Source organism: Podarcis pityusensis (genome assembly GCF_964106645.2).
Source record: "Podarcis pityusensis genome assembly, chromosome: 11".
NCBI classification, from domain to species: domain Eukaryota; kingdom Metazoa; phylum Chordata; class Lepidosauria; order Squamata; family Lacertidae; genus Podarcis; species Podarcis pityusensis.
In genome coordinates this window covers 1,371,806-1,395,489 of record NC_138036.1, presented here as the reverse complement: position 1 = coordinate 1,395,489, position 23,684 = coordinate 1,371,806, and the positions used below count along the sequence as shown (strand labels likewise).

The following is a 23,684-nucleotide window of genomic DNA, read 5'->3' as shown; positions in this document are numbered from 1 at the left end:
TGACTGGACTTAACCATCCAGGAGTCCTTTACCTTTACCTTTTTTACCATTGAACCTGGGACCTTTTTGCAAGGCAAACACTCTCCCCCTGAGTGATGCCCCTTCTGAACACCAGATACTGGAAACTTTTTTGCCAAATCCCACAGGTTGGCCCCTGTGAGAACAGGATGCCAGACTAGGTGGGCATTTGGGCTGATCCCGCAAGCTCATCTTATTTTCAGGGACCTTGAGCGTAATAATAATAATAATAATAATAATAATAATAATTTATTTATATCCTGCCCTCCCCAGCCAAAGTCGGTCTCAGAGTGGCTAACAACAATAAAAGTAACACAGCATTCTAAAATCAATTCATTTTAAAATCAATTCAAAATCAAATCAAATTCATGGCAACCATTGGGCTAGAGTTCTGAGAGGATTGCCAAAGGAGGGGGTCAGACTGTGCCCTGGCCAAAGGCCTGGTGGAACAGCTCCGTCTTGCAGGCTCTGCAGAAAGATGTCAAGTATATGCTTTGCTATAGTACTATGGACCTCTTCCTCACTTGAATCGCATTCCTCCATACAATGGAGATTATCTTGGCTCTGAATGGAAGACGTATCCTCCCCACCACCCAGCCATGAGCTCTCGAAACGTCTTTCTTTCCCAGGAATGCGTTTACTTTGATTCTCATTGATCCCGCTTAGTAAATGCACTTGCTCTCTTTGAACTGCCATTGACTTCAAAGTTGCCTGAGCGCCAATGTGTTTGGAATTAGCTTCTCTGTTGGTAATTCATAACCCGCAAACATTTGTTGTTTATGCCATTCATAAATTGTGGCTTGTTACTTCATCAGACTGCTGGGCTCTGATCTTGCGGTGCGTAACCCATGGTGCAGATGAAAACATCAGCGTCCTCCCAGATCAGTGTCATGTGAACTCTAAGGCACATTTGGCGACCACTTGCTCCTAAACGGGATGGAAGTTCGGAGTCGCCGAATTCGTGGCAGGTTTGTCATGGAAAGGGGCCTTGCTCCAGACATTACTCTCACTCGGAGCGGGAAGTTGAGCTCAGTCTATAAAGTTGTCTACTTGCAGACGCGGCAACGGCAGATGAATTAGGAGCTTGGAAGCTCATGCGGTGTCCTTCGGAGAAGCAGACTGCTGTTTGCTCTTATCTTCTTGCATCCCAGCCCTCCAGGAACTTCCGATGATGCAAGGCTTTCTCAAAAGCACAGCATTTTCTCTCGGCCGCAGGCCTTGTTCCGGATATGCCCCACACTGAAACAGAGAAGTTCCTAGTGGGCTGTGCGGTGAAAGGGGGGGTACCGCAAAACAGGAGCTCTGCCCGTTTACCCAACTCCTGGTTTGCAGAGCCTTTGTCCCCCCGGGGAAAGCCAGAGAGCCACAGCAATCTCGCCTGGCAATTGTGGTTTGCTTGAGTTATGAAACCAGGCTTTGCTGAGTGGCAGCCTCTGTGGTGGCAAAGGGAGGGAGGGCGAGGCTGGCACCAGAACAGCCTCCCCAGCCCAGCCCCCACGGCTTTGTTTGCCTACAGTTCTTGCTGAATTGGGCAGCAAGCTGATTAGAGAAGAACAAAAGGGGTTAGGAGGACCCAGGAGATGCCTTGTGGGGAGGGAATGCAGCCAATGCAGGGTGTTATTCTTGTGTTGCGCGGCACCACCGTTGGACGGTGATTGCGAATTCCAGAATTCCAGTGCGCCTGTGTTTTAAAAGAGACAAATGCTTAGGAGCTCAGGTTGTTTGGAATAGAAAGTCAGGTGCCTAGTCCTCAAGGCTAAGGATGGAAGATTTGAATCATTCAGGCATTGCTCCTTGAATTACTCAGGTCCCCTCCCCTTTCTTCTAAATCCGCTCTTAAGACTTGATTCTTTAGCAAAGCTGCTTTGGAACCAAGGTGTCTCACTTTCCTTGATTCTTCATCTCTTGTCATCGCCCCTCTTCTTCCTTAGAAGTCTTTGTTTGCCTGTTGCCTTTTGGAACTGTCTGCAAAAGGTGTACAGTGGTACCTCGGGTTAAGTAATTCATTCCGGAGGTCCATTCTTAACCTAAAACTGTTCTTAACCTGAAGCACCACTTTAGCTAATGGGGCCTCCCGCTGCTGCTGCACCGCCGGAGCACGATTTTTGTTCTCATTTTGAAGCAAAGTTCTTAACCCGAGGTACTATTTCTGGGTTAGCGGAGTCTGTAACCTGAAGCATATGTAACCTGAAGCGTATGTAACCCGAGGTAAAGGTAAAGGTAAAGGGACCCCTGATCATTAGGTCCAGTCATGACAGACTTTGGGGTTGCTGCGCTTATCTCGCTTTATTAGCCAAGGGAGCCGGCGTACAGCTTCCGGGCATGTGGCCAGCATGACTAAGCTGCTTCTGGTGAACCAGAGCAGCGCATGGAAACGCTGTTTACCTTCCCGCCGGAGTGGTACCTATTGATCTACTTGCCCTTTTTGGTGTGCTTTCGAACTGCTAGGTTGGCAGAAGCTGGGACCAAACAATGGGAGCTCACCCCATGGCGGGGATTCGAACCACCAACCTTCTGATCGGCAAGTCCTAGGCTTTGTGGTTTAACCCACAGCACCACCCGTGTCCCTGTAACCCGAGGTACCACTGTATTAAACATATTTTTGAACTACCACCCCTCCTCAAAAATAGATCACCTGATTTAATCGGGGACATCTTTCAGACTTCAAGTAGGACCCCCACTTAGCACCTTGCGGTGCTAAGCAGCAGTTTTTTAAAATGGGAAGCTAAAGAGAGCCACTCCCACCCCCCCAGTTGTGGGTCAATGCTGGCAAGGTGTGTTGGCATGGGCAGTTTTCCCTCTGTAATTGGAGGCAGCACTGCTCCTGAATACCAGCTTCCTGAAACCACAGGAGGGGAGACCCAGGTAACTACCGACAGGTGAGCCTGACATCAGTACCAGAAAAGGTCCTAGAACAGATCATTCAACAGTTGGTCTGTGAGCCCTTAATGAAGGATGTGATCACAGCAGCCTCTTCTAAGTGGTCACAGATCGACTGCTTAATTTACATGGGATATTTAATAATGTGTGATCTCATTTTTACGTTAATAATAAACATGATAATATTCGTACCTGTTGAGAATATTAAGAGCCTAATGACTCATATCAATTGCATAAGCGCCCACGCGGTAGTTGCTGAGCTAACCACGCTCTCTAAACTCGTATGTGTAACACAATGCAGTGTGCATCGCACAACTGTTTGTCGTATCCGCAGGGTGTCGTTTACGAAAACATGCCAATGCGTCTGCGCATAATCATATGACCTGCCATACTGTCTAAGTCAGAAATGCTCGGTTCATGCCACAGATTTTCAAGCCATTCAGAGCTGTGTGTGCACTGAACATGAAATATGTATTTTGTTACGAATTGCATAAAGCGCATGCAAGAGAGTCGGGACCCAAGGATTTGTGCCGGCAGCCACTCAAACCCCTCCGTCTCCTGGGGTTGAATATCTAGTCCTCTCCCTTCCTGTCCACGTTTGTGGAGCCTGATCTGGTGATCTGATGCGTGACCTATGAAACCAGGGGCTGGAGACTTTTAGTGTGCCCTTTCTGTGACCATCGGTGTTGTGTGCATCCATTTGTGGCTCCCTCTGAACCCTCTTTTGCAGTCTGTTGCCCCTGCCTCTCTCACTTGCTCTTTGAGTGGGATGTTTTTCAAATTTTACTTTTAACACACACGTGCGCACACACAAAAACCAGCAAAGAAATCAAATTTCACAAGTCCAGAGGACGCAGATATGTTCCTTTCAGAGCCAAGAGTCGAGGGCAAAAATATGGCTAGCTAATGTCGTGGCTGACGAGGTAGTTTTTCATTTATTGGGCGAGGGCTGGAGCGCAATGGGTTTCTCATGTGCTTTAATGGAGAAAGCATGTGGAAAGCGAAGGATTTATGGCCCCGCTGTTTACGTGTGAGTCTGAACAGCATATGTGCAAGCCGGGGGGGAGAGGGTGTTGGAGCTGGCTGTTAAAACAATGGCTCTCATCTTCTGTGCCAGTCCAAGCTGCCTGCAAGAGGAAAGGGGGGACGTCAATTTTACTCCTCAAAGGAATTTGAGGCACATGCATGCTCCCTCAGGGCCAACAGCATCTGCAAAGGTCTGGCTCATATAAGACTATGTGGAAGCTTTATTCTTTTTGTAATGATGGAACTCCCTGCCTCTTGAGATCAAGTGGGCGCATTCACTGAACTTTTTTCGGCAAGCCAGCCCAGGTGTTTAGGAAGCTGAGGTAATTTTAATGTGTTCTTAATATTCTAAATTTTTGTATGTTTTAAATTAGAGATGTTATTTCCCACCCACCCCCGTGATTTTGTTGTTCTTGTTTCTTTTCTATTTGTATTCTTTTTATTAACAAATCAATTTTAAAAAGCAGGGTAGGATGGTGTGAGGGCACTGGGCTCAACCATCTTTTCTGGTTCCCAAAGGGGTTGAAAAACCCCACCCTGAAAGGGGACGGTTCTCAACAAACACCACTGCTTGGCACCGTTGCTTTCCTTGTTCCCTTCAGGCCTGGACCACCTGCATCACAGAACCATAGAATCGTAGAGTTGAAAGGGACCCCGCAGGGTCATCCAGTCCACCCCCACCTCCGCCACAGTGCAGGAATCTCAGCTAAAGCATCCCTGACAAACAGCCACCCAACCTCTGCTTAAAAACCTCCAAGGAGTCCACCGCCTCCCCAGGGTATCTGTTCCAATTTCAAATGGCTCTTCCCATCAGAAAGTTCTTCCTAGTGTTTTTCTTTCCATTTTAAATATTTTTTATACAATTTTAAGCACTATATAACAAGCCTCTTCTAAAGCCATCGTGCAGCAGGGAGTTCCACAGATCATTACACAACGGTCTGGAAACCAAGCCTTATGAGGAACAGTGGAGGGAGTTGGGTATGTTTAGCCGGGAGATACGATAGCCATCTTCAGGTATTTCATAGAATGAGATTCCGACTAAACATCAGGAAGAACTTTCTAACCGTAAGATCTGTTTAACCATGAAAGAGGGGGTTGGACTAGATGACTTCATGGGAACCCAGTTCTGTGATTCTGTAACCTGTTTCAAGCTCAGGCCCACAGCTGAAGCACCTTAAGGATTGTCACTTTGGATTCTCAGCACCCTCACAAAGGTGCCATTGTTTGCAAGATTCTTGTGCTGACAGTCAAACCACCTCAAAAGCAGTTCAGTTATGTAATGCAAACGAGTCCCTTCAGTAGATTAGCTTCAGCTCAAAAGCTTCTCTTCTCTCTCTCTCTCCCACATCGGGGTTCTGTGAGCCCCTGTTCCTGGCAGGGGCTGTTCATCTGGAAACACTTGCCTGCCTCAGTTCCTCAGGGAAGCTTGCCAGACCTCTGGCCTCTGCCCAACCACATCATGTGGCGCTGAGTTCCACGGTCATTTAGCCGCCAAATGCCGGCTGTGTAAGAAAACAACCGAGCCAGCCAGCCCTGTGATTTACGCTGCCCTGAAAGGTTTAAAAGCTACCCAAATAGAAACTGCATTCTGCCCTCGTTCCAAGGGACTCTTCTCCCCTACAAGGTCTGATTCTTTGCGACAAAGTCTTGGCAGGGTCAAAGAACTATTTGATGCCTTCAAATCAGTTGCTTATTCCAAAAGGGCTGTATAGGGTAGGATCTGAGCAGTGTGGCATCTGGGAAAAGTCCGTAGGAAAGGGAAATAAACAAATAAGTGAGCTGATACACGGCGACAATGACTGTGGAATCCCCAATGGTGAAGCAATCCTCATTTTTCTAGCTTTGCATTGTGTGCTGGGAAGGAGAGTCCAGTTTGCTCTCCAGTTTTGCCTTCTCTCTCCGAATACCACCAAAGATTTCCCCTTCTGCCTCTCCTTTTGAAAGCCGCCCCCCAGGTTGGATTGCTCGGCACAGATGCGGCTGCCCAGAACGATGATGGCGACGACTCCTTGTGGGACGGCCTGTGAGGTTTCGAACCTGCCCTGGGGAGAGGAAATCAAAGAGCACAGGGTGGAAAAACAAGCCATCCTTGCTCGCCGCCGCTCAAGCCACAGTGAGCGGCGATAAACAAACAGAGTGACAATGACGGACACAGACTAAACACTGGCGTTTTCCGTCCTGCCAGAGCAGCTCATGGGCGCAGGAAGATGCCCAGAGATCTGAAGGCTCCGTAAACCATCCTATAGGCGCCGTGGCCTTGAAAGGACGGAGTTGCTTTGCTCTGAATTGATCTTGCAGTTCCTCCTGCTATGGGGAGCTTGAGGCATTCGGCCCAGGTTGCAGACAAGAAGCTGGTCTGCTGTGGCCATCTCACTTCATTTCATTTTTGATTTGTATACCACTTTTGTACATGGCTGTACAGTCGGACCTTGGAAGTCAAACGGTATCCATTCCGGAAGTCCATTCGACTTTCAAAACATTCGGAAACCAAAGCGCGGCTTCTGATTGGCTGCAGAAAGCTCCTGCAGCCAATTGGAAGCCCCATCGGACATCCAGGTTTGAAAGAACGTCCACAAACCAGAATAGTCACTTCCGGGCTTGCGGCGTTCAGAAGCCAAAACGTTCGACTTGCAAGGCATTCAGGATCCATTGTATGACTGTTTACAAGACAAAACACAAGCTGAAGGAACAACAAAGATCACACCCCTTATAACAATGTAACCCAATACAAAAATGTCATAAGAAAAACATAGCTTTGAAATAAACAACTTATATCAAATAAAGTAACATTCAATAACCCCTTAGAATATAACAGCACACAATAAAATTAAATATCAGCAAATAATAGTTAAACAGAAATCCACTCTTCACAATTACAATAAATAATTTCTAGACCGTAGTCAATAAAAATGGCAGCAATTCACGGCGTGTTAAATAACACAATACAAATGGATAAGCAAAGGCACACAACTCATAAATTTTTTTTTTAAATATCCCTGAACTCCTCTTTTTTTTTTGCAGTTGGGTCCCTCTGCACCCAGTACCCAGCCTGCCCCGGAAACCCCAGCCAGACTCAATCCCTCTCTCTTTTGCCACTACCGCTGTGTGAACACCACGGCGTTGCTGGAAGAAGGAGTTTGGGGTCTAATCCTGATCTCCGTGGCAGGTCTAGCTTCCTCCAGCTCAGCCCCCATGCCCCCTCCTGGCGTTCATGAAGGGAGAAAGCAGCTGGCAAAGGACAGGGCCTCCAATTGGCCTGTTTAGGATTTCTGCTCTGTTTGCAGCCCCACATCGGTCCCTGGAATCCACGTATAAATAAACATGCCAATCCATTATAGGTTGGAGAGATGTTGTTTTTTCCATGTCAAACTATTCCAGACATCTTGTTTCACCAAAGTCTTTCTGCCTGGTCCGGGACGGGTGAAGCAAAAGCCAGGGGCTTAGAGAGGGATTTCACCCGGCTGTTGAGCCGGTGGTGCCTGGGGGTGGGCGGTGGTGGACAGTGTGGTAGCCGCAGGCTGGTCCTGCTGCGGTTTGGGGGGGGGGGGTCGGGAGAGGCCCAGGAAGTCCCAGCACACACAGCAAGGCTTATTCTGGAGCTGCGCTTTACAAGAAATGAAAACTCTCGTATTTGGGATCGACGGTCGGCTCGGAACAATAAAGCCTTAGTTCGAGCAAAGTATTGCCAGCTAGTTAAAGGAATATTTCCAGCAGGCTCCAAATGCATCTCGCTGAACACTCAGCAGCTCGCTAAATATGCCCCTGGGGCAGAGCCGCTCTGGTAATTATAAAGACCCCCCAACAGCATCCTCTTGGGTCAGCGCACTGCCTGCTGCCCCATTTGGGAGGCCACTCGGAGGTGCGGGCTGGATTCGTACCCAAGACTTGGGCATCCCTCCCTGCCAAGAGCGGCTGTTTTGGCCGGGGAAAAGCTGACTGTTTGATTTGGGAGGCCGGACCAGAGCCGCTTGGGTGAGTGTGTACGGAAATCTGGGGAGGTGGAGGTGTTTTCAGCAGTGCAAAATAGGGGCTGTCTAAATATGGGGAAGGTGTTGTTTTTGTTGCATTGCAAGTTCGTGGAATCATAGAGCTGGAAGGGACCCGCGGGGTCATCTAGCCCAACCCCTGCGATGCAGGAATCTTTTTGCCCAGTGAACCTGAGATTAAGAGCCACAGGCTCTACTGGATGAGCTATCCAAGCAGTCAGTTCCACCCCACTTTTTCCTCTAAGGAGCTCACGGTGACATGCACGGTGCTTAATCCCCACAACAACAGCAACAACCCTGCAAGGTAGGTTAGTAGGCTGAGAGGCAGGAGGTGCAGGCTGGGACTGATGGGAACTGTAGTCCCAAACATCTGGAGGGCACCAGGTTGTGGGAATGCTGGCCTAGCTCCCTAAACCCTGCGCCACAATGAAGTCTTGCATACATTTGCATTCTTTTTGAGGGACGGGGTAGGCAGAGATTTCATTTGAATGCTTTTATTCAGGGGTCAGCAAACTTACCGTGCCTTGGGCCGGTGTCTCCAGTGCCGATTGCGCAGCGGGCTGGAGGGCGGGGGAACGTATGCCCATACGCATGCGCACACGCTATTTCCGGCGCACTTCCGGGTCGGAGGAGCACCGGAAATAGTTTGTGCACATGTGCATGGGCCTCCTCCGACCCAGATGTGCACTGGAAATAATGCTTGCGCATGCGCACAAGCTATTTCCGGTTCTCCTCTGACCTGAAAGTGGGCAGCCGCACAGCGCAGTGCCAGTAAGAGCGGGCGGTGGCAGTGGGCGGCGGGGGTCTTATCTGGCCCACAGATCTTAGTTTGGGGACCCCTGCTTTTATTCTTCTGGCTCCAGGCTTCTGCTGTGGCTCATACAGAAAGTAGCTCTGGATCTGCTTCTTGCCACAGAGAGCACCAGATCCAGCGTGTCGGACCTGAGTTCAAATCCTGCTTCGGCCATGAAGCTCACTAGGTGAGCCTGGCCAGTCGCTGCAGGGAGGAAGTGTGCCTAGAGAGGAGTTTTTCTTTCTCTCTCGTAACACTAGAACTTGCGGACATCCAATGAAACTTAATTTTGGGATATTCAGGACAGACAGAAGAAAGGACTTGTCCACGTAGCTCCGCGTTAAACTATGGAACTCCCTCCCACAAGAAGCAGAGATGGCAAGCAACCTGGTTGGCTTTTAAAGAGGATTAGACAAATTCGTGGAGGAGAGGGGTGTTGCAGGCCGCAATCCTTCTAAATACTACTTGCTGGAGACCACAGGAGGAGAGAGGGCTTTTCTGCTGGGATCCTGATTGCAAGTTTCCCCCAGGCAACTGTTCAGCCAGTGTGAGAACAGGATGCTAAGCTTGATGGGCCACTGGCCTGATCCAGCACAGGACCTTCTTGCGTCCATTGTGGCCATTTCAGTGTTGCGTCAATGCTAAATGCCTCATACAGTCATACCTCTGGTTACAGACGCTTCAGGTTGCGGACCGCCAAAACCCGGAAGTACCAGAATGGGTTACTTCTGGGTTTCAGCAGTTGCGCGTGTGCAGAAGCACTAAATTGCGCTGTGCGCAGAAGCGTTGAATCGTAACCCGCGCATGCGCAGATGCGGGTTTTGAACGCTGTGGGTTGCGAACGTGCATCCCACGCAGATCACGTTCGCAATTCGAGCGTCCACTGTATTTGGGAAATGCCAGGCCTCTCCTGCCTCAAGGCAAGTCCAGTCACCATCTTGCCTGTTTGGCTTCTTCCACACATGGCGCAAATGGCCTGCAATGCGCTTCCTCCGGCAGGCTGCTTGCAAGGTCAAGAGGTTCCCCAGAGGTCATCCACTCTGCCCCCACTCTTCCCAGGCGATTCCTCTGCGATCCGCGTTGCGTCGCGTCCACTCATTTGGCACAAGCGGCTCTTTGATTTCGCAAGGCTGTGATCAACTTGCCAGGGGAAGCCCAGTCCCTCACGAGTCAGCCTGCCCCCGAGTTTAGTCACCCGCTTTGTTGGGGGGGGGGCTTGGTCTCCAGTCCTTGGACTGCGTCCCGGGAAACGTCTCTTTGTGAAACGGGCATTTATTGAAACCAGATTGTGGGAGGAGCAGTCTGCGCCTCCATTGCTCTCCTTTTGAACACTAAGCGCTCTGGAATGAACTCAGCAACCTCGAAAGGAATCCTTGCATGTTGTCTCCTCTGTACAGCGAGTCACGGAGGGAAGAGGGGCCAGGAGAACCTCTGATACTGCTCACAGTTTCCCAATAAGCCTTCGCTCAGGCCCGTCTCATAGAATCGTACAATTGTTGAGTTGGAAGGGACCCTGGGGTCATCTAGTCCAACCCCCTACAAGGCAGGAATCTCAGCTCAAGCATCCATGACAGATGGCCGCCCAACCTCTGCTTAGAAACCACCAAGGAAGGAGAGTCCATCCCCTTTCTAGGGAGTCTGTTCCACTGTCCAGCAGCTCTTACCATTAGTAAGTTCCTCCTAATGTTCAGCTGGGATCCCCTTTCTTCTCATCTGAATCTCTTGGTTTGGGTTCTGCCCTCCAGAGCAGGGAAAAAATAAGCTTAGTCCATCTTCCTTGAAGGTTTGTTTGGGGTGGAGGCTGCTGTACTCAGTTGGCTTGTTTTAAAATAATCATTGCAGTGTCTCCAAAAAAGCACTGGACATTGGAAGGTTCCTTGTAATGAATTGAGCCTCATATTGTCTACACCAGGCATGTCCAAAGCCCGTTTCAGGGGCCTAATCTGGCCCACCGGTCGATTTAATCCTGCCCCCGTGCCAGTATATGTCCTGGGGTAAAATCCTTTAAAAAGCTTGGCAACCTCAATGCTAGGATCCTCGTACCTACGGGACTGCATCTCCTGGTATGTCCCACGGAGAAGAAGAAGAAGAAGAAGAAGAAGAAGAAGAAGAAGAAGAAGAAGAGTTTGGATTTGATATCCCGCCTTTCACTCCCTTTAAGGAGTCTCAAAGCGGCTAACAATCTCCTTTCCCTTCCTCCCCCACAACAAACACTCTGTGAGGTGAGTGGGGCTGAGAGACTTCAAAGAAGTGTGACTGGCCCAAGGTCACCCAGCAGCTGCATGTGGAGGAGCGGAGACGCGAACCCGGTTCACCAGATTACGAGACTACCGCTCTTAACCACTACACCACACTGGCTCTCAGTGTGTAAGGAGGACCTTACAGTCTTCAAATAAAAACATCTTGGAGGTCCTGGGCCACAGAGAGGTTAGGCTGGCCTCAACCAGAGACAGGGCTTTCTCGGCCGTGGCCCCGATCTGGTGGAACGCTCTGTCCCAAGAGACTAGGGCCCTGCGGGACTTGACATCTTTCCGCAGGGCCTGCAAGACGGAGCTGTTCCGCCTGGCCTTTGGCCAAGGCACAGTCTGACCCCCTCTCTCCTTTGGTAATCCTCACAAAACTCTAGCCCAATGGTTGCCATTAATTTGATTTTGAATTGATCTTAGAATGAATTGATTTTAGAACGCTGTGTTACTTTTATTGTTGTTAGCTGCTCTGAGCCTGGCTTCGGCTGGGGAGGGCGGGATGTAAATAAAAAATTATTATTATTATTATTATTATTATTATTATTATTATTACTATTATTATTTAAAAAAGCTCAACAACTTTGTTCGGCCCTCCCGCATGTTCACTTCATCAAATCTGGCCCTCTTTGAAAAAAGTTTGGGCACCCTACGCAGAGAGGCAGCCAAGGAGCCTGGGACGAACATGGGTGTCTTGTTTACTTCCACACATCCTTATATGACTGTACTCCACTGATGTGAAAATAAGCAATGATGCCCTTATTAAAGTGTGGGGTGCAAGTGACCTTGTTGAGGCTGCTGCGATCAGGGTGCTGTGATCCCAAGTTACGACTTCTGCAAAGATGCAGATCAGGCACCAAATTCCCATACCATATTTGAAAGAAAACACAGTGTAGGGAGTGTTTTTAAGGACCTTCCTATACTGGGCTGGTCCAGTCCCAAACGCCACCTCACCAATTCGGGATCTTCCACTCGTGTGGCGGCAAGAGGAGCCAAGTCCGGCAGATACAGCAGGACACGTTGGAGAGGAGAGCACTCTGGCCAGAGCTGAGCTCCTTTTTCGTTCCCTGTTTGTCTTGTGGGGCCACGGCAGGGACCTTCAGCTCGAGAGGTGAGCGGGTCGATGGAGCGTGCTTTTTGTAGCCATGGTGTGTCCGCCGGGAAAGCGGAGCTGGAAACTGGGCCAAGAGGACGAGGGCAAGAGAGCAGGATATTAGGAAGAAGGGTGCGCTGCAACATTTTGTGACAGTTGCCGCATGCACGCGTGGTGTGCTTCTGCATGCACCAGCCGCAACATCCCAGCCCCCGCTTTAGCACAGCTGTTGACAACCTGGCGCCCTCCAGCTGTTTGGGAATACAACTCCAATCACCCCCCAAATGGCCGTGCTGCCTGGGGCTCATGGGAGTTGTAGTCCAGTACAGCTGGAGGGTGCCAGGCTGCTTTAGCCTCCCCAAGAAATGCCTTAGATCATGGAGGGACTGGGCCAAATGAGCCTAGTCCTTTGGCTCTATGGGTTTGTCGGCTCTACAGAATTTCCATTTAATTCAAGTTATTTCTCTGTACGGCATTTATATCCCATCTTTTTATCCAAGGAGCTCCAGATGGTGTTTGTGGTTCTCCACCTCCTCATTTAACCCCCACAATAACCCTGTGAGGTAGGTTAGGCTGAGAGGCAGCCACTGGCCCAAGGTCGCCAAGTGAGCTTCATGGCTGGGTGGGAATTCGAACTCGGGTCCTAGTCCAGCACACTATTATTTTTTACTAAATGTCTTTCCCTCCCTTCACCATAGCGGCTCCTCCCCAGGCTAGCACTACCACAAAGCCTAGTAAACTGATCCCTCTCAGACCCCTGTGGCCAGGGGTGACCCTTGGCTAGATGGCCTTTGGGTGCCCCTTCCCACCCTTTTGTCCTTTGCTTCTCTGAGGCTCCTCCTTTGCTTCTCCTTGGCCTAAAGCTTTGACGGAGCAGGAGATACCTGAGACCGAACCCTGAACCTGGTGCAGGTAGCAATCAAGGGAAGCGCCTTTGTTTCCAGACTCCAATTCCTCCCTGTTCCAATATTTGCTCGTGGAGATTAGCTGTTTGATTTTCCATGCGTGGCTCCAACGTGGTCCAAGCCTGCCAGAGGGTTCACAAACCCCTTCCAGCTTTTGGTAAACCAGCAGAGTGGGTTTCATTCTGGGATGCCCCCGCCCCTCAAAAAACTTCCATTCGTTTATTCATTTCTGATATTTGTAGATCGCCATTATAGATCACTACTTGATGGACACAAAGCAGTTTATGGTCAATTAAACAGTTCCTTCACCAAGTAGCACAGTGTTTAAGACAAAAAAAACCCCACAGGTTAAAAACATTAATTCCATAAATAGGCATCATAAAAATTACTTAAAGCAAATTGTATTAAATTAAAATATTGCAAGTCGCTTTGAGTTGCTGTGGCAACAAAAGCGACTAATAAATTTAATAAACATTAATCTTAGAACAGCAGAGTTGGAAGGGACCCCACGAATCCTTGCAATGCAGAAGTTGACGGTTGATGTCAAGAACAGGTACTCAAAAAACTAATTAAAACCAACATTAAAACTAAAAACACAGATTAAAACCCATGCCAACATTCTACATGGGTTTGCCTAGACAAAGATGTTTTAAGCAGGTGCTGGAAAGGGTACAGTGAAGGCGCCTCCCTGGTGTCAAGTGGCAGGGAGTTCCAAAGTGTAGGTGCTGCCACACTAAGAAATGGCGAGTATTGTGCGGCCCATCTGTAGGTATTCCTGTGGTGTGTTGCCCTTCCCATTGGCTGGTTTTGAGAATTCACCCACCCCCTGAATCAGGGTTGGACCATCTGCCTTATAGTATTTTCTCTTTTCTCCCCTCTTTTTCCCCTGGCTCTCAGATGCTGACCCTTGTCTCCTGTGTCGGCAGAGTGGTGGTCCTCTTGGCGGCTGTCTCGGTGACCACGTCCATCACCATGTCAGGAGAATGGGGAGAAGAAGGTGAGCTGACACCTGCAGACGAGTATCTCTCTAGGGCAGGCAGTCCCCCAACTCGGCTCTCCAGATGTTTTGGGACTGCAACTCCCATCATCCCTGACCCCTGGTCCTGTTAGCTAGGAGTGATGGGAGTTGTAGTCCCAAAACATCTGGAGGGCCAAGTTGGGGGATGCCTGCTCTAGGGCTTGGAGGATTGTTTTGCAGGGTTAGAGCCAGGGAGGTAAGTCTTAGCAGGATTGGGGCCAAGGAACAGACCAGCTCAGAGTGGTGGGAAGCAGGGACCAAAGGGAAAGCAAAATGATTGAGGGCTCTCTTACGAAGACAGGTCTCAGTGTTTGGGACTTCTTAGTCATTTTGGACTCACAGCTGTGCATGGAGGCGCAGGTTAATTCTGTGTCCAGGGCAGCTGTCTACCAGCTCCATCTGGTACGCAGGATGAGACCCTACCTGCCTGTGGACTGTCTTGCCAGAGTGGTGCATGCTCTAGTTATCTCCCGCATGGACTACTGCAATGCGCTCTACGTGGGGCTACCTTTGAAGGTGAACCGGAAACTACAACTAATCCAGAATGCGGCTGCTAGACTGGGGACTGGGAGTGGCCGCCGAGACCACATAACACCAGTCTTGAAAGACCTACATTGGCTCCCAGTACGTTTCCGAGCACAATTCAAAGTGTTGGTGCTGACTTTGAAAGCCCTAAACGGCCTTGGTCCAGTAGACCTGAAGGAGCGTCTCCACCTCCATCGTTCTGCCCAGACACTGAGGTCCAGCGCCGAGAATCTTCTGGCGGTTCCCTCCCTGTGAGAAGTGAGGTTACAGGGAACCAGGCAGAGGGCCTTCTCGGTGGTGGCATCCACCCTGTGGAACGCCCTCCTATCAGATGTCAAGGCAATAAACAACTATTTTACTTTTAAAAGACAACTGAAGGCGGCCCTGTTTAGGGAAGTTTTTAATGTCTGATGCTGTATTGTTTTTAATATTCGGTTGGAAGCCGCCCAGAGTGGCTGGGGAAACCCAGCCAGGTGGGCAGGGTATAAATAAATTATTATTATTATTATTATTATTATAGTTCAGAGAACCTCGATGGCTTTCAAGGAAGATTAGGCAAAATTCATGGAGGAGAGAGCTATCAGTGGCTATGCTCTGCATCCACAATTGGAGGCAGCAACGCTGCTGAATATCAGTTGCTGAAAGCCACAGGAGGGGATTGCTGCTCTTGTGCTCGAGTCCTGCTTGTGGGTTTGTTTGTTTGTTTGAGTTTGTATGTGGCTTTTCCACACTGCGCTGTCCCCAAAGCAGCTCACAGCAAGCATTCAAAACAGCCAAACAGAGAACAATGCAAACATGCAAAATGCAGAACATGCCTGCGATTTCAAAATAACGAAAATCAACAATTGGCGAGCGCAGAAGACATTGCAGAAAAGCTTAAGTACGTGAATTCGAAGCAAAAATGAAAGCTAGCCAACAATGAAGTTTCTGTCACTGGTCTTGCTATATCTCAAGGAGCCCGGCTTAAGTGATGTTCGGAGGAGAGGCTTCGATGGCACACAGCTGGCATACAGGGAGGGTGGCAAACCTCTGGCTCCCGCATCTCTCTTCCGGAGGAGGTTGACAGCACCAAAAGGAAATGTCAGGGTGGGGGGCAACGATGGCAAGTCTCTCCCCCGGCCTCCTGGAAGGTACCAATGGCTGGGGCAGGTTTTGCTGCCCTTCCCACTGGTTGGCTGCTGTGAGAAATGGATGGTGAAGTCAAAAGCCCATTGGGCTAATCCGTCAGACTCTTCTTCCGTTCTGAGTTTCTTAATCTTTAAACTGGGCCCTTAGTGCCTATTCTGGCTACTGGGTGCTCTCCAGGGTCCCCAGCAGAGGGTCGTTCCCCACTCCTAGCCTTGCTCCCTGTAATTGGGGAGTCTGCACTTGGCTTTTCTCTGCGACAGCTTTCCCAAACCGGTGGCCTCCAGGTGTTGTGGCTGCAGAGAGACGAGGCAGAAGGACCCCCCCTTCCTGGCATGCATGTTATGTTGCTGACAGACAGATCCATTGGCCAAGTTGGCAGCAGCTTCTTCCTGCTTCCTTTTCCCGCGGGGGCAGGTGAACTGGCAGCCCCGCAAACAAGCCCCAGCGCTGCCTCACCTTAGGCACAGCAGGTTGGGGCTCGTGAGTCGCGTTCTTCCTGTTACTTGACATACCTTGCAGGTATCGAACAGGAAAGCAGCCCTGTTCCTTTGTCCTCTGATTGCCTTACCTAGCACAGGGCTAAAGCTCTCTCAAGCAGCCCAAGAGACCACAGAGGTTTTTTTTGGGGGGGGAGATAATTTTTTAAATTTCCTTTCATAATGTCTATAATCCAGAATGCGGCAGCAAGGCTGGTGACCGGGAGCAAGACTGGTGTCCTGAATGGGGTCACTGTGCCCCTGAAGGACCAGGTGTGCAGCCTGGGAGTCATTTTGGACTCACAGATGTCCATGGAGGTCTCTCACTTGGACTACTGCAATGCAGGGAACCAGGGAACCAGGCAGAGGGCTTTCTTGGTAGTGGCACCCGCCCTGTGGAACTCCCTTCCACCAGATGTCAAGGAAATAAACAGCTATCTGACTTTTAGAAGACATCTGAAGGCAGCCATGTTTAGGGAAGTTTTTAATGTTTGATCTTTTACCATGTTTTAATGTTCTGTTGGAAGCCGCCCAGAGTGGCTGGGGAAACCCAGCCAGATGGGCTGGGTATAAATTATCATCATCATCACCATCATCATCAAACTGAGAGAACAGTTGTAGCAACAGATGGAAGTTAAAAGATGAAAAGCAGAAGTATAAAATAGGCACATAGAATTAGGGATATGGGTTAAAAAAAGTGAAATCTGAGTAAAGAATATTATTTTTACCTGATTATCAAGTCTAGTTCCAGATATAGTGCCAGGCTTGTGATGAAGACTGTTTGGAAAATTATGGTTCCATTGTATATGGAATTGAAGGATGGAGATTAATATTCTATCTCCAGAGAGATGGACTCTGAATAACGTTTCAGGGCTTTATTAAGGCACATTTTGGAAATATATTCAGCACACACAAGTCAATATAGTTCCTCAAAAAACATAAATATAAGACAGCTTCCAATGGTGCTCAGGTAAAATACCTCCTCTCCCATATGAGGATGATTCAATTTGCATCCTGCCCTCCATCTGTAGATCTCAGGGCTGTTCACAACATAAAAACACAAGATTAAAAAAACACCACATAGGTGGAGGTGATATCCCTGCCAATGTTTGGGTGTGGTGGTGGTCAGTTGTTCCCTCTGGACTCTGGCCAAAGTCAATCAGAACAAGATTTGGACAGTTCTCTAACTACACAATGTGCCACCGTAGCCCCTTTTCTTGGGGGAAAGAGAGGGTCTCGTCCCCCCCTAAATGAAGGAACTCTGATCCCCTCTGTTCCAGGCCACATGTCCTTTCCACAGTCCCATCACTTTTGAGTTTGGGCTGTGCTTATCTGGGGAGGCTATTTGCCAAAGTGCTCATCCTTCGCAAGAAACGTAATACAGTACAATCACAGGGTTTGGTTGCAAGGGGTCTGTGTATACCCAAAGATCGCTTATATCCAAACCCTGGGAGGTGAGGAGAGAGAGCATCCGAAACTTTCAGAGACCATGTGCCCAGCGAGGCTTACCAGGAAGCGATGCGGAGAGCTTAAAAGCTCTTTTTGTGCCGGGCGACCCAAGCAGAACTGGTGCAAAAGAGCTTTTAAGCTCTCCTCCTTGCTTGGGGGGCAAGGCTTGCTCAGCGTGCCAGCTCTGGGATGTTTGTGTGAGATTCCTCACCGTAAAAAATGGGATGTCCCAGTTGTTCTGGTCTCCTTATGTTCATGGGCCTCTCTTCCAGGGGTGACGTATGCCCAGCTGGGGAAAGAAGTGATCCTGACGTGTGCTGGAGCGAGTCCCGGGTAGGTGTCTCCAAGCAGTCGTGGTCCCTTCCAGAGGGATCCTGCAAGACCTCTGAGTGCGGGAGAGGAGGCAAGAACCACCTTGGGACGGGCCAGGGTGATTTTCTGGGCCCCTCGACAGGAACACAGGGCATGTTTGCAGACAAGACGTCGCTGCCTCTCATGCATCCTCACTGCAGCTTTCTGGCTTTCAGCTCCTCGGTAGAATGGCGGTGGAACGGAGGCCCCGTCCTCCCGGAAGACTCGGTGGTGCAGGCCGGACAGCTTCTCCTGTCCCACACCCAGCTCTCCTCCGAAGGGGTCTACAGCTGCCACGACACCAGCGGGGTCCTCCTCAGCTCCACTGTGCTCCGTCTCGGACGTAAGTTACGGTTCGGCTGCACCAGAGGTGGAGCGCAGTGGGTGCAGTTGTCCCAGGTGCCATCCCTGAGGGGGGTTGACAAAATCCTGGCTGGGCCCGATTGCGGCCACACCAGATCACGCACCCCGGCCTGGCCACTGTGGCAGAGCGCACCCCCCAGCCAGGTGCAATTGCCCGGCCCCCTGGGGAGAGAACGGGAAGGAGGCAGGCGAGCAAAAGTGGAGGGCGGTGGGAATGGGTGTCGCACGTCCCATCCCATCCCTCCCTGTGGGCAGTTCTCCCTGCCCCAAGTGCCACAGAGGGTTCCTCCGCTACTGGGCTGCACAGGTTCGTGGCAAGGTGGGGGAATTCTTGGGAATGAGGATGGGGTGGTTAGGGACATAGGAAGTCCCATCGAACCCAGAATTGTCTCCACCGGCTAGAGTTTCAAGCAGAGTGTTTCTCCCAGCTTGAGAGATGCTGAGGATTGAACCTGTCGGAATATTCTGGAAGAAACTTGAAAATGGTCTTGAAGAAGCTGCTAGGCAATGGAGAATTTCCCCAGCAACAGGTGCCTTTATTAGGGCATGTGATCAACTATGTTGCTTTATTTGTTCCTATTTATTTACCAATGACCAGCGTAAAGTTTTGTAAATACAGTGGATGCTTGGGTTGCGAATGTGATACATGCGGAATGCACATTCGCAACCTGCAACGACGTCTGCGCATGCGCGGGTTGCAATTCGGCGCTTCTGTGCATGCGCGACCCCCGAAACCCGGAAGTAACCCGTTGCAGTACTTCTGGGTTTTGGCGGGTCCGTTACCCAAAAAAACACAACCTGAAGCGTCTGTAACCCGAGGTATGACTGTAATAAAGATTCTGAGAAACAGAACCAAATTTTTTTTATCCCTGTAATGGGAATTTTGCTAAGAGATGGCTAGAATGCTGATGCTGTAAAGAAGTAAAAGATGCAGGAAAACCTTTCTGTAAAAGGAACTCTGCTGCGGAAAGAAATGACAACCCAAAACTAGATTCTCACACACCAACAGAACCCTGGAGATGCTGTTAACACTGAGCTGTGACCCTTCCCCGATTGCTGGGCTGGCCTTGAGCTTTTGCCAGGAGGAAAGGGCTGGTCTGGGATGCTAGAGCTGGGCAGCTGGGCCTCGCCTGAACTTAGGCAGGAGATGGGAGCCGTTGGAGGAAGACCAGACATGCGCCCTGCCCTGGTTGCGCCCTTATTCCAAGCCGCACCTTGCTTCTCCCACAGGCCTGCCAGGGAAGCCCTCCATCTTGTGCACGGCATCAAACTACGAGGACCTTTCCTGCTTCTGGGCTTCCACCGTCGAGACCTTCCTGCCCACCAGATACATCACTTCCTACAGGTAAGGCCTCTGGGTCTGCGGAAGGGATCGGGGCCTTGCGTACCTGCGCCACAACTAAGAACCCACCTCCAGCTGGTGTGCTGCATGGCAGATTAGTTCGTGTGTTCATAAAATCACGGAATTGTACGGTTGGAAGGGATCCCTGAGGGTCATCTAGCCCAACCCCCTTAGCCCAATCACAGCTAAGACTTCCTGACAGATGCCCCCCCCCCCCGCTTAAAACCTTCCCACATAGGAGAGGCCACCACCTTCCAAGGGAGTCTGATAACAACTCTTATCATCAGGAACATCTTCCTAATGGTTAGTCAGAATCTCATTTTGTGTCATTTGAGTCCATTGATTCGGGTTTTACCCTCTGGAGAAACAGAAAACATGCTGGTTTTATTGGAAGATGGCTCTCAGGATCCCCAAGGAGATGGCTTCAGGCACCAGGCCTGCCAGCAGACCAAGTTGTCTGCAAACATGACATGAAGGCCCTGCTGTGTGGGAATCCCTTGCAGAGCCAGGAGACAGTCAGGTTTTGCATGTCAGGAGTTCAGCCTACACTCGAGTAGGACCCTGTCAGAGACACATGCCCGACTGGCATGTTCCCTCCCTCCTGGTCAATCGTTCGGGAGCTTCAAAAGCTTTCTTCTGCCCAAACATCATAGCGACCGATGCCAACAGACACCGACACACTTAGGGATCCCCAGAGTTTGCGCATCATGCATGACAGACCTCAGCAACTCAGCATTTTGGCTAATCTACTTTATTTGCATATAAACCCACACGGAGCACTGCAACATGGCTCCTCTCTCTCTCTAGCATCAGACAGCAAAGAGCAAAGAACAAAGGACAAGAGTCCCACTTCACGGAACACAGTAACACAAACATCCTGTCTCCGTCACTTCCCATCCTGTGGAGTCAAAACATACACCGTCATGTGAAAGACAACAATCCCATGACTGCAGTCATGGAGCAGGAATTCTAACAGTGCATCCATCAACAGTGCATTCCTCCATCCAGAGGAGGAATGACCGCTGTGAGGAGCAAAAAGAGAAGTAACGCCCTGGTGTATCTGCAGCAGCACAACTGGACACCTTCCGCTGCCTCAGCTGCAACGAAACATGTCTCTCCCTTATTGGTCTCTACAGCCACTGCAGGTGCTATAACTCCCCAGCAGCTGGTCTTCACCTTCAAAGACACACTCCTTCCTCGTCTCCTGAGACAGTGGGATGCCAACAGTATCCTCATGTCCTCTCTCGGTCCTCTCTTCTTCAGCCCAAACATCCCCAACTCCCAGAAGTATTCCTCCTAAGTCTTTGTTTCCAGACCCTTCATTTTCATGGTCTGCCTCCTCTGTGATGGTAACGTGGATCAAAGGAATGTCCAGGCCAGGGCAGCTGTCTTCACACACTTGGACCCATTTCTCAGTTATTGCAGGCAGAGTAGAGGAATCGGGTGGGAGATAAAGGTTAGGGTGGGGTGGCAGAATTATGGCTGGCTTCCCTCCCTCTCCTTGCATTCTGACTTTACATTCTCCTGCCCTTGCAAATGCTGCGTTCTTTTCCAAACCTTGCTGGCTGGCTGGCTGGCCGGGAGGCCCTTCCCCAAAAAACACACCACGCGGCTTTCCATTGCTTTGTCCAAATCGATACTCACCAAGAAGAAGAAAGATTTGTGTCTTTCCAGATGAAGGGGAAAGTGCTGCCTGGACGGAAAGGGAGGCGGGGGCCCCTGATGTCTCCACCCGACATTCCAGAAGGGTGGAGTAACCGAGAGGACGCTTCCAGGCCCACCAAGTCCACCGCAGGGCGGGAGGGGGGAAGGGGGGCTGAAGCCCCTCTGGCACCTTTCCGACACAGTTAGCCAAGCCGTAAAGAACCCAAAGTCACACTCCCTCCCTATTAAAAAAGTGAGGGGTAGCTCCCAGTAGTGATGTATGGAAGTGAGAGCTGGACCATAAAGAAGGCTGATCGCCGAAGAATTGATGCTTTTGAATTATGGTGCTGGAGGAGACTCTGGAGAGTCCCATGGACTGCAAGAACATCCGACCTCTCCATTCTGAAGGAAATCAGCCCTGAGTGCTCGCTGGAAGGACAGATCCTGAAGCTGAGGCTCCAAGACTTTGGCCACCTCAGGAGAAGAGAAGACTCCCTGGAAAAGACCCTGATGTTGGGAAAGATGGAGGGCCCAAGGAGAAGGGGACGACAGAGGGCGAGATGGTGGGACAGTGTTCTCGAAGCTACCAGCATGAGCTTGACCAAACTGCAGGAGGCAGTGGAAGACAAGAGGGCCTGGCGTGCTCTGGTCCAGGGGGTCATGAAGAGGCGGACACGACTAAACGACTAAACAACAACAACAGCAGCAGCTCCAGGGTCCCAGCAGGAAGATCTCTTGTGGCGTTCTTCAAGAAGGGAGCGTCTGGCTGGGGTTGACTCCTCCCCCCCCCCCAATTTTTTTTATTCATTGTATAACACAACTAAACAACAAAAACAGAAAAACAAACAATACAAATGAGTTTTTGTCTTATCCTTATTTTTTCTAAACATTGTTAGGTGGTGTCAGAGCTGCTTCCAGATCCTAGCTCACAGAGGATCACGCTAGCCAGCGATCATTAAATAAAAGTCTTTATTGAGTTACAGTTTCCATTCTCAAGCTGCTGCGTGCAACTCTACGTCTCATGGTTAGATCGGCGAAGCTCCGTCTGAGTCTCCGCCCCTTGTACACCAACTTAATAACCTAGCCCTGCTCCACCTTTTCCGCCTGACTGTTCTTCTCTGGGTCCCTCTGCCCCCCTGGGTCTCTTCCTTCCGGGATTCTTCTGACGCCGACCCCCCGGACCCTCCTGTCTCCTTGCGCCGGGCTTTAGGACCTGGCTCCCTTTCCGGGCTGCCTACTGCGCCACCTTCCTGTGCATTTGAACTTGGCACGCGCGCCCAACCTTCCACCTTCCGTCTGACCGTTTCTTCGCTCCCCGATGGAGGTGTGGCCACTCCTGACTCGTGCCCTCCCCCCTGTTGTGAGCTGCCAGCGCTTGATCCCTGGCGCCCTTCCTCTTCCCTGCTCTCTGGCGGTGACGCTGGTCCCGATTTCCAACTGCTCCCCTCTGAGTCCCCTCTGGCTCTATCTTCCTGGGGTGTCCCCCTAGGCTCCCCCCTTGCCCTGGCCACTGGTGCTCCTTTCTGTGAATCTTCTGATTCACTGGAAAGACTCGGAGATCTCGGGTCGTCGTCATCACTCATCTTTTCTTCTGCCTCCTCCCCCTCGCTCTCTGTTTCCTCCCTTGCCCTTGCCTCTGCTCCTGAACCCCTGACAGGTGGACTTCCCCAAGTCCCCCCATCTGATTTTCATTTTACCTCATCTTTAGCAGTTTACATATATCATAATTTTTAACCTTTTTTTTATCACGCTTACTTTTACCATAAAAATCTTCACATTTTATCACTCACAAATAATACTATTTTAAAATACACTATGTTCTACTTCTAACCCTACAGCCTTTATCCACTTCCAAAGCTATTCTAAGATTTAAATACTAACATATTTTTCAAATATTCTTTAAACTTCTTCCAATCTTCTTCCACCATTTCTTCCCTCTGGTCTCAGAGTCTCCCAGTCAGTTCGGCAAGTTCCATATAGTCCATCATCTTCATCTGCCATTCTGGGGTTGAATCCTGGCCCAGACAGCCTATAGGAAGAAGGAAGCAAGCTGAGCCCCACCCCACCCCCTTCAAGGCACAGGAGAAGCCCCCCCACTCAGTTGCTGCTCCTGAGAGTCAGAAGAGGGAGGTGGTAGCTGGTAGATCTATCTATCTATCTATCTATCTATCTATCTAGGGGGGTGGGATTTCATTTTCCTCCGGAATAACAGGGCAACATCTTTTACCTGATCCTCTGCTAGCCCAGCTGTCAGTGTAAAACGTTAACAATCCACATGTCGCGATAAACCACAGGTCTTCTTTCTTATGACAGCAGTGAGACAAATCCCGTATTTTTCTGCTTGTCAGGCGAGGATTTCTTATTAGAAAATGACATGGAAAATTTGGGGTCGTCTTATACACGGAGAGTGCAGAGGGTGGACTGGCGACTGGTTGCTGCCGTGA

General features: G+C 50.0%; 1 protein-coding gene across 4 annotated transcripts in view; it reads left to right on the top strand.

Moving 5' to 3' along the window:
* Positions 1-23,684, top strand: part of IL11RA (interleukin 11 receptor subunit alpha) — a 152,729-nt gene that overhangs the window by 105,301 nt on the left and 23,744 nt on the right. For 3 of the 4 annotated variants that reach the window (XM_080973597.1, XM_080973594.1, XM_080973596.1), the window contains 4 exons: positions 13,842-13,941; positions 17,813-17,873; positions 18,068-18,234; positions 19,485-19,599. In XM_080973597.1, coding sequence (XP_080829723.1) covers positions 13,842-13,941; positions 17,813-17,873; positions 18,068-18,234; positions 19,485-19,599 — 443 coding nt within the window. Of the gene's footprint in view, positions 1-7,499; positions 7,897-13,841; positions 13,942-17,812; positions 17,874-18,067; positions 18,235-19,484; positions 19,600-23,684 lie in introns of those variants that run through there. The other variant, XM_080973595.1, reaches the window with a different exon arrangement.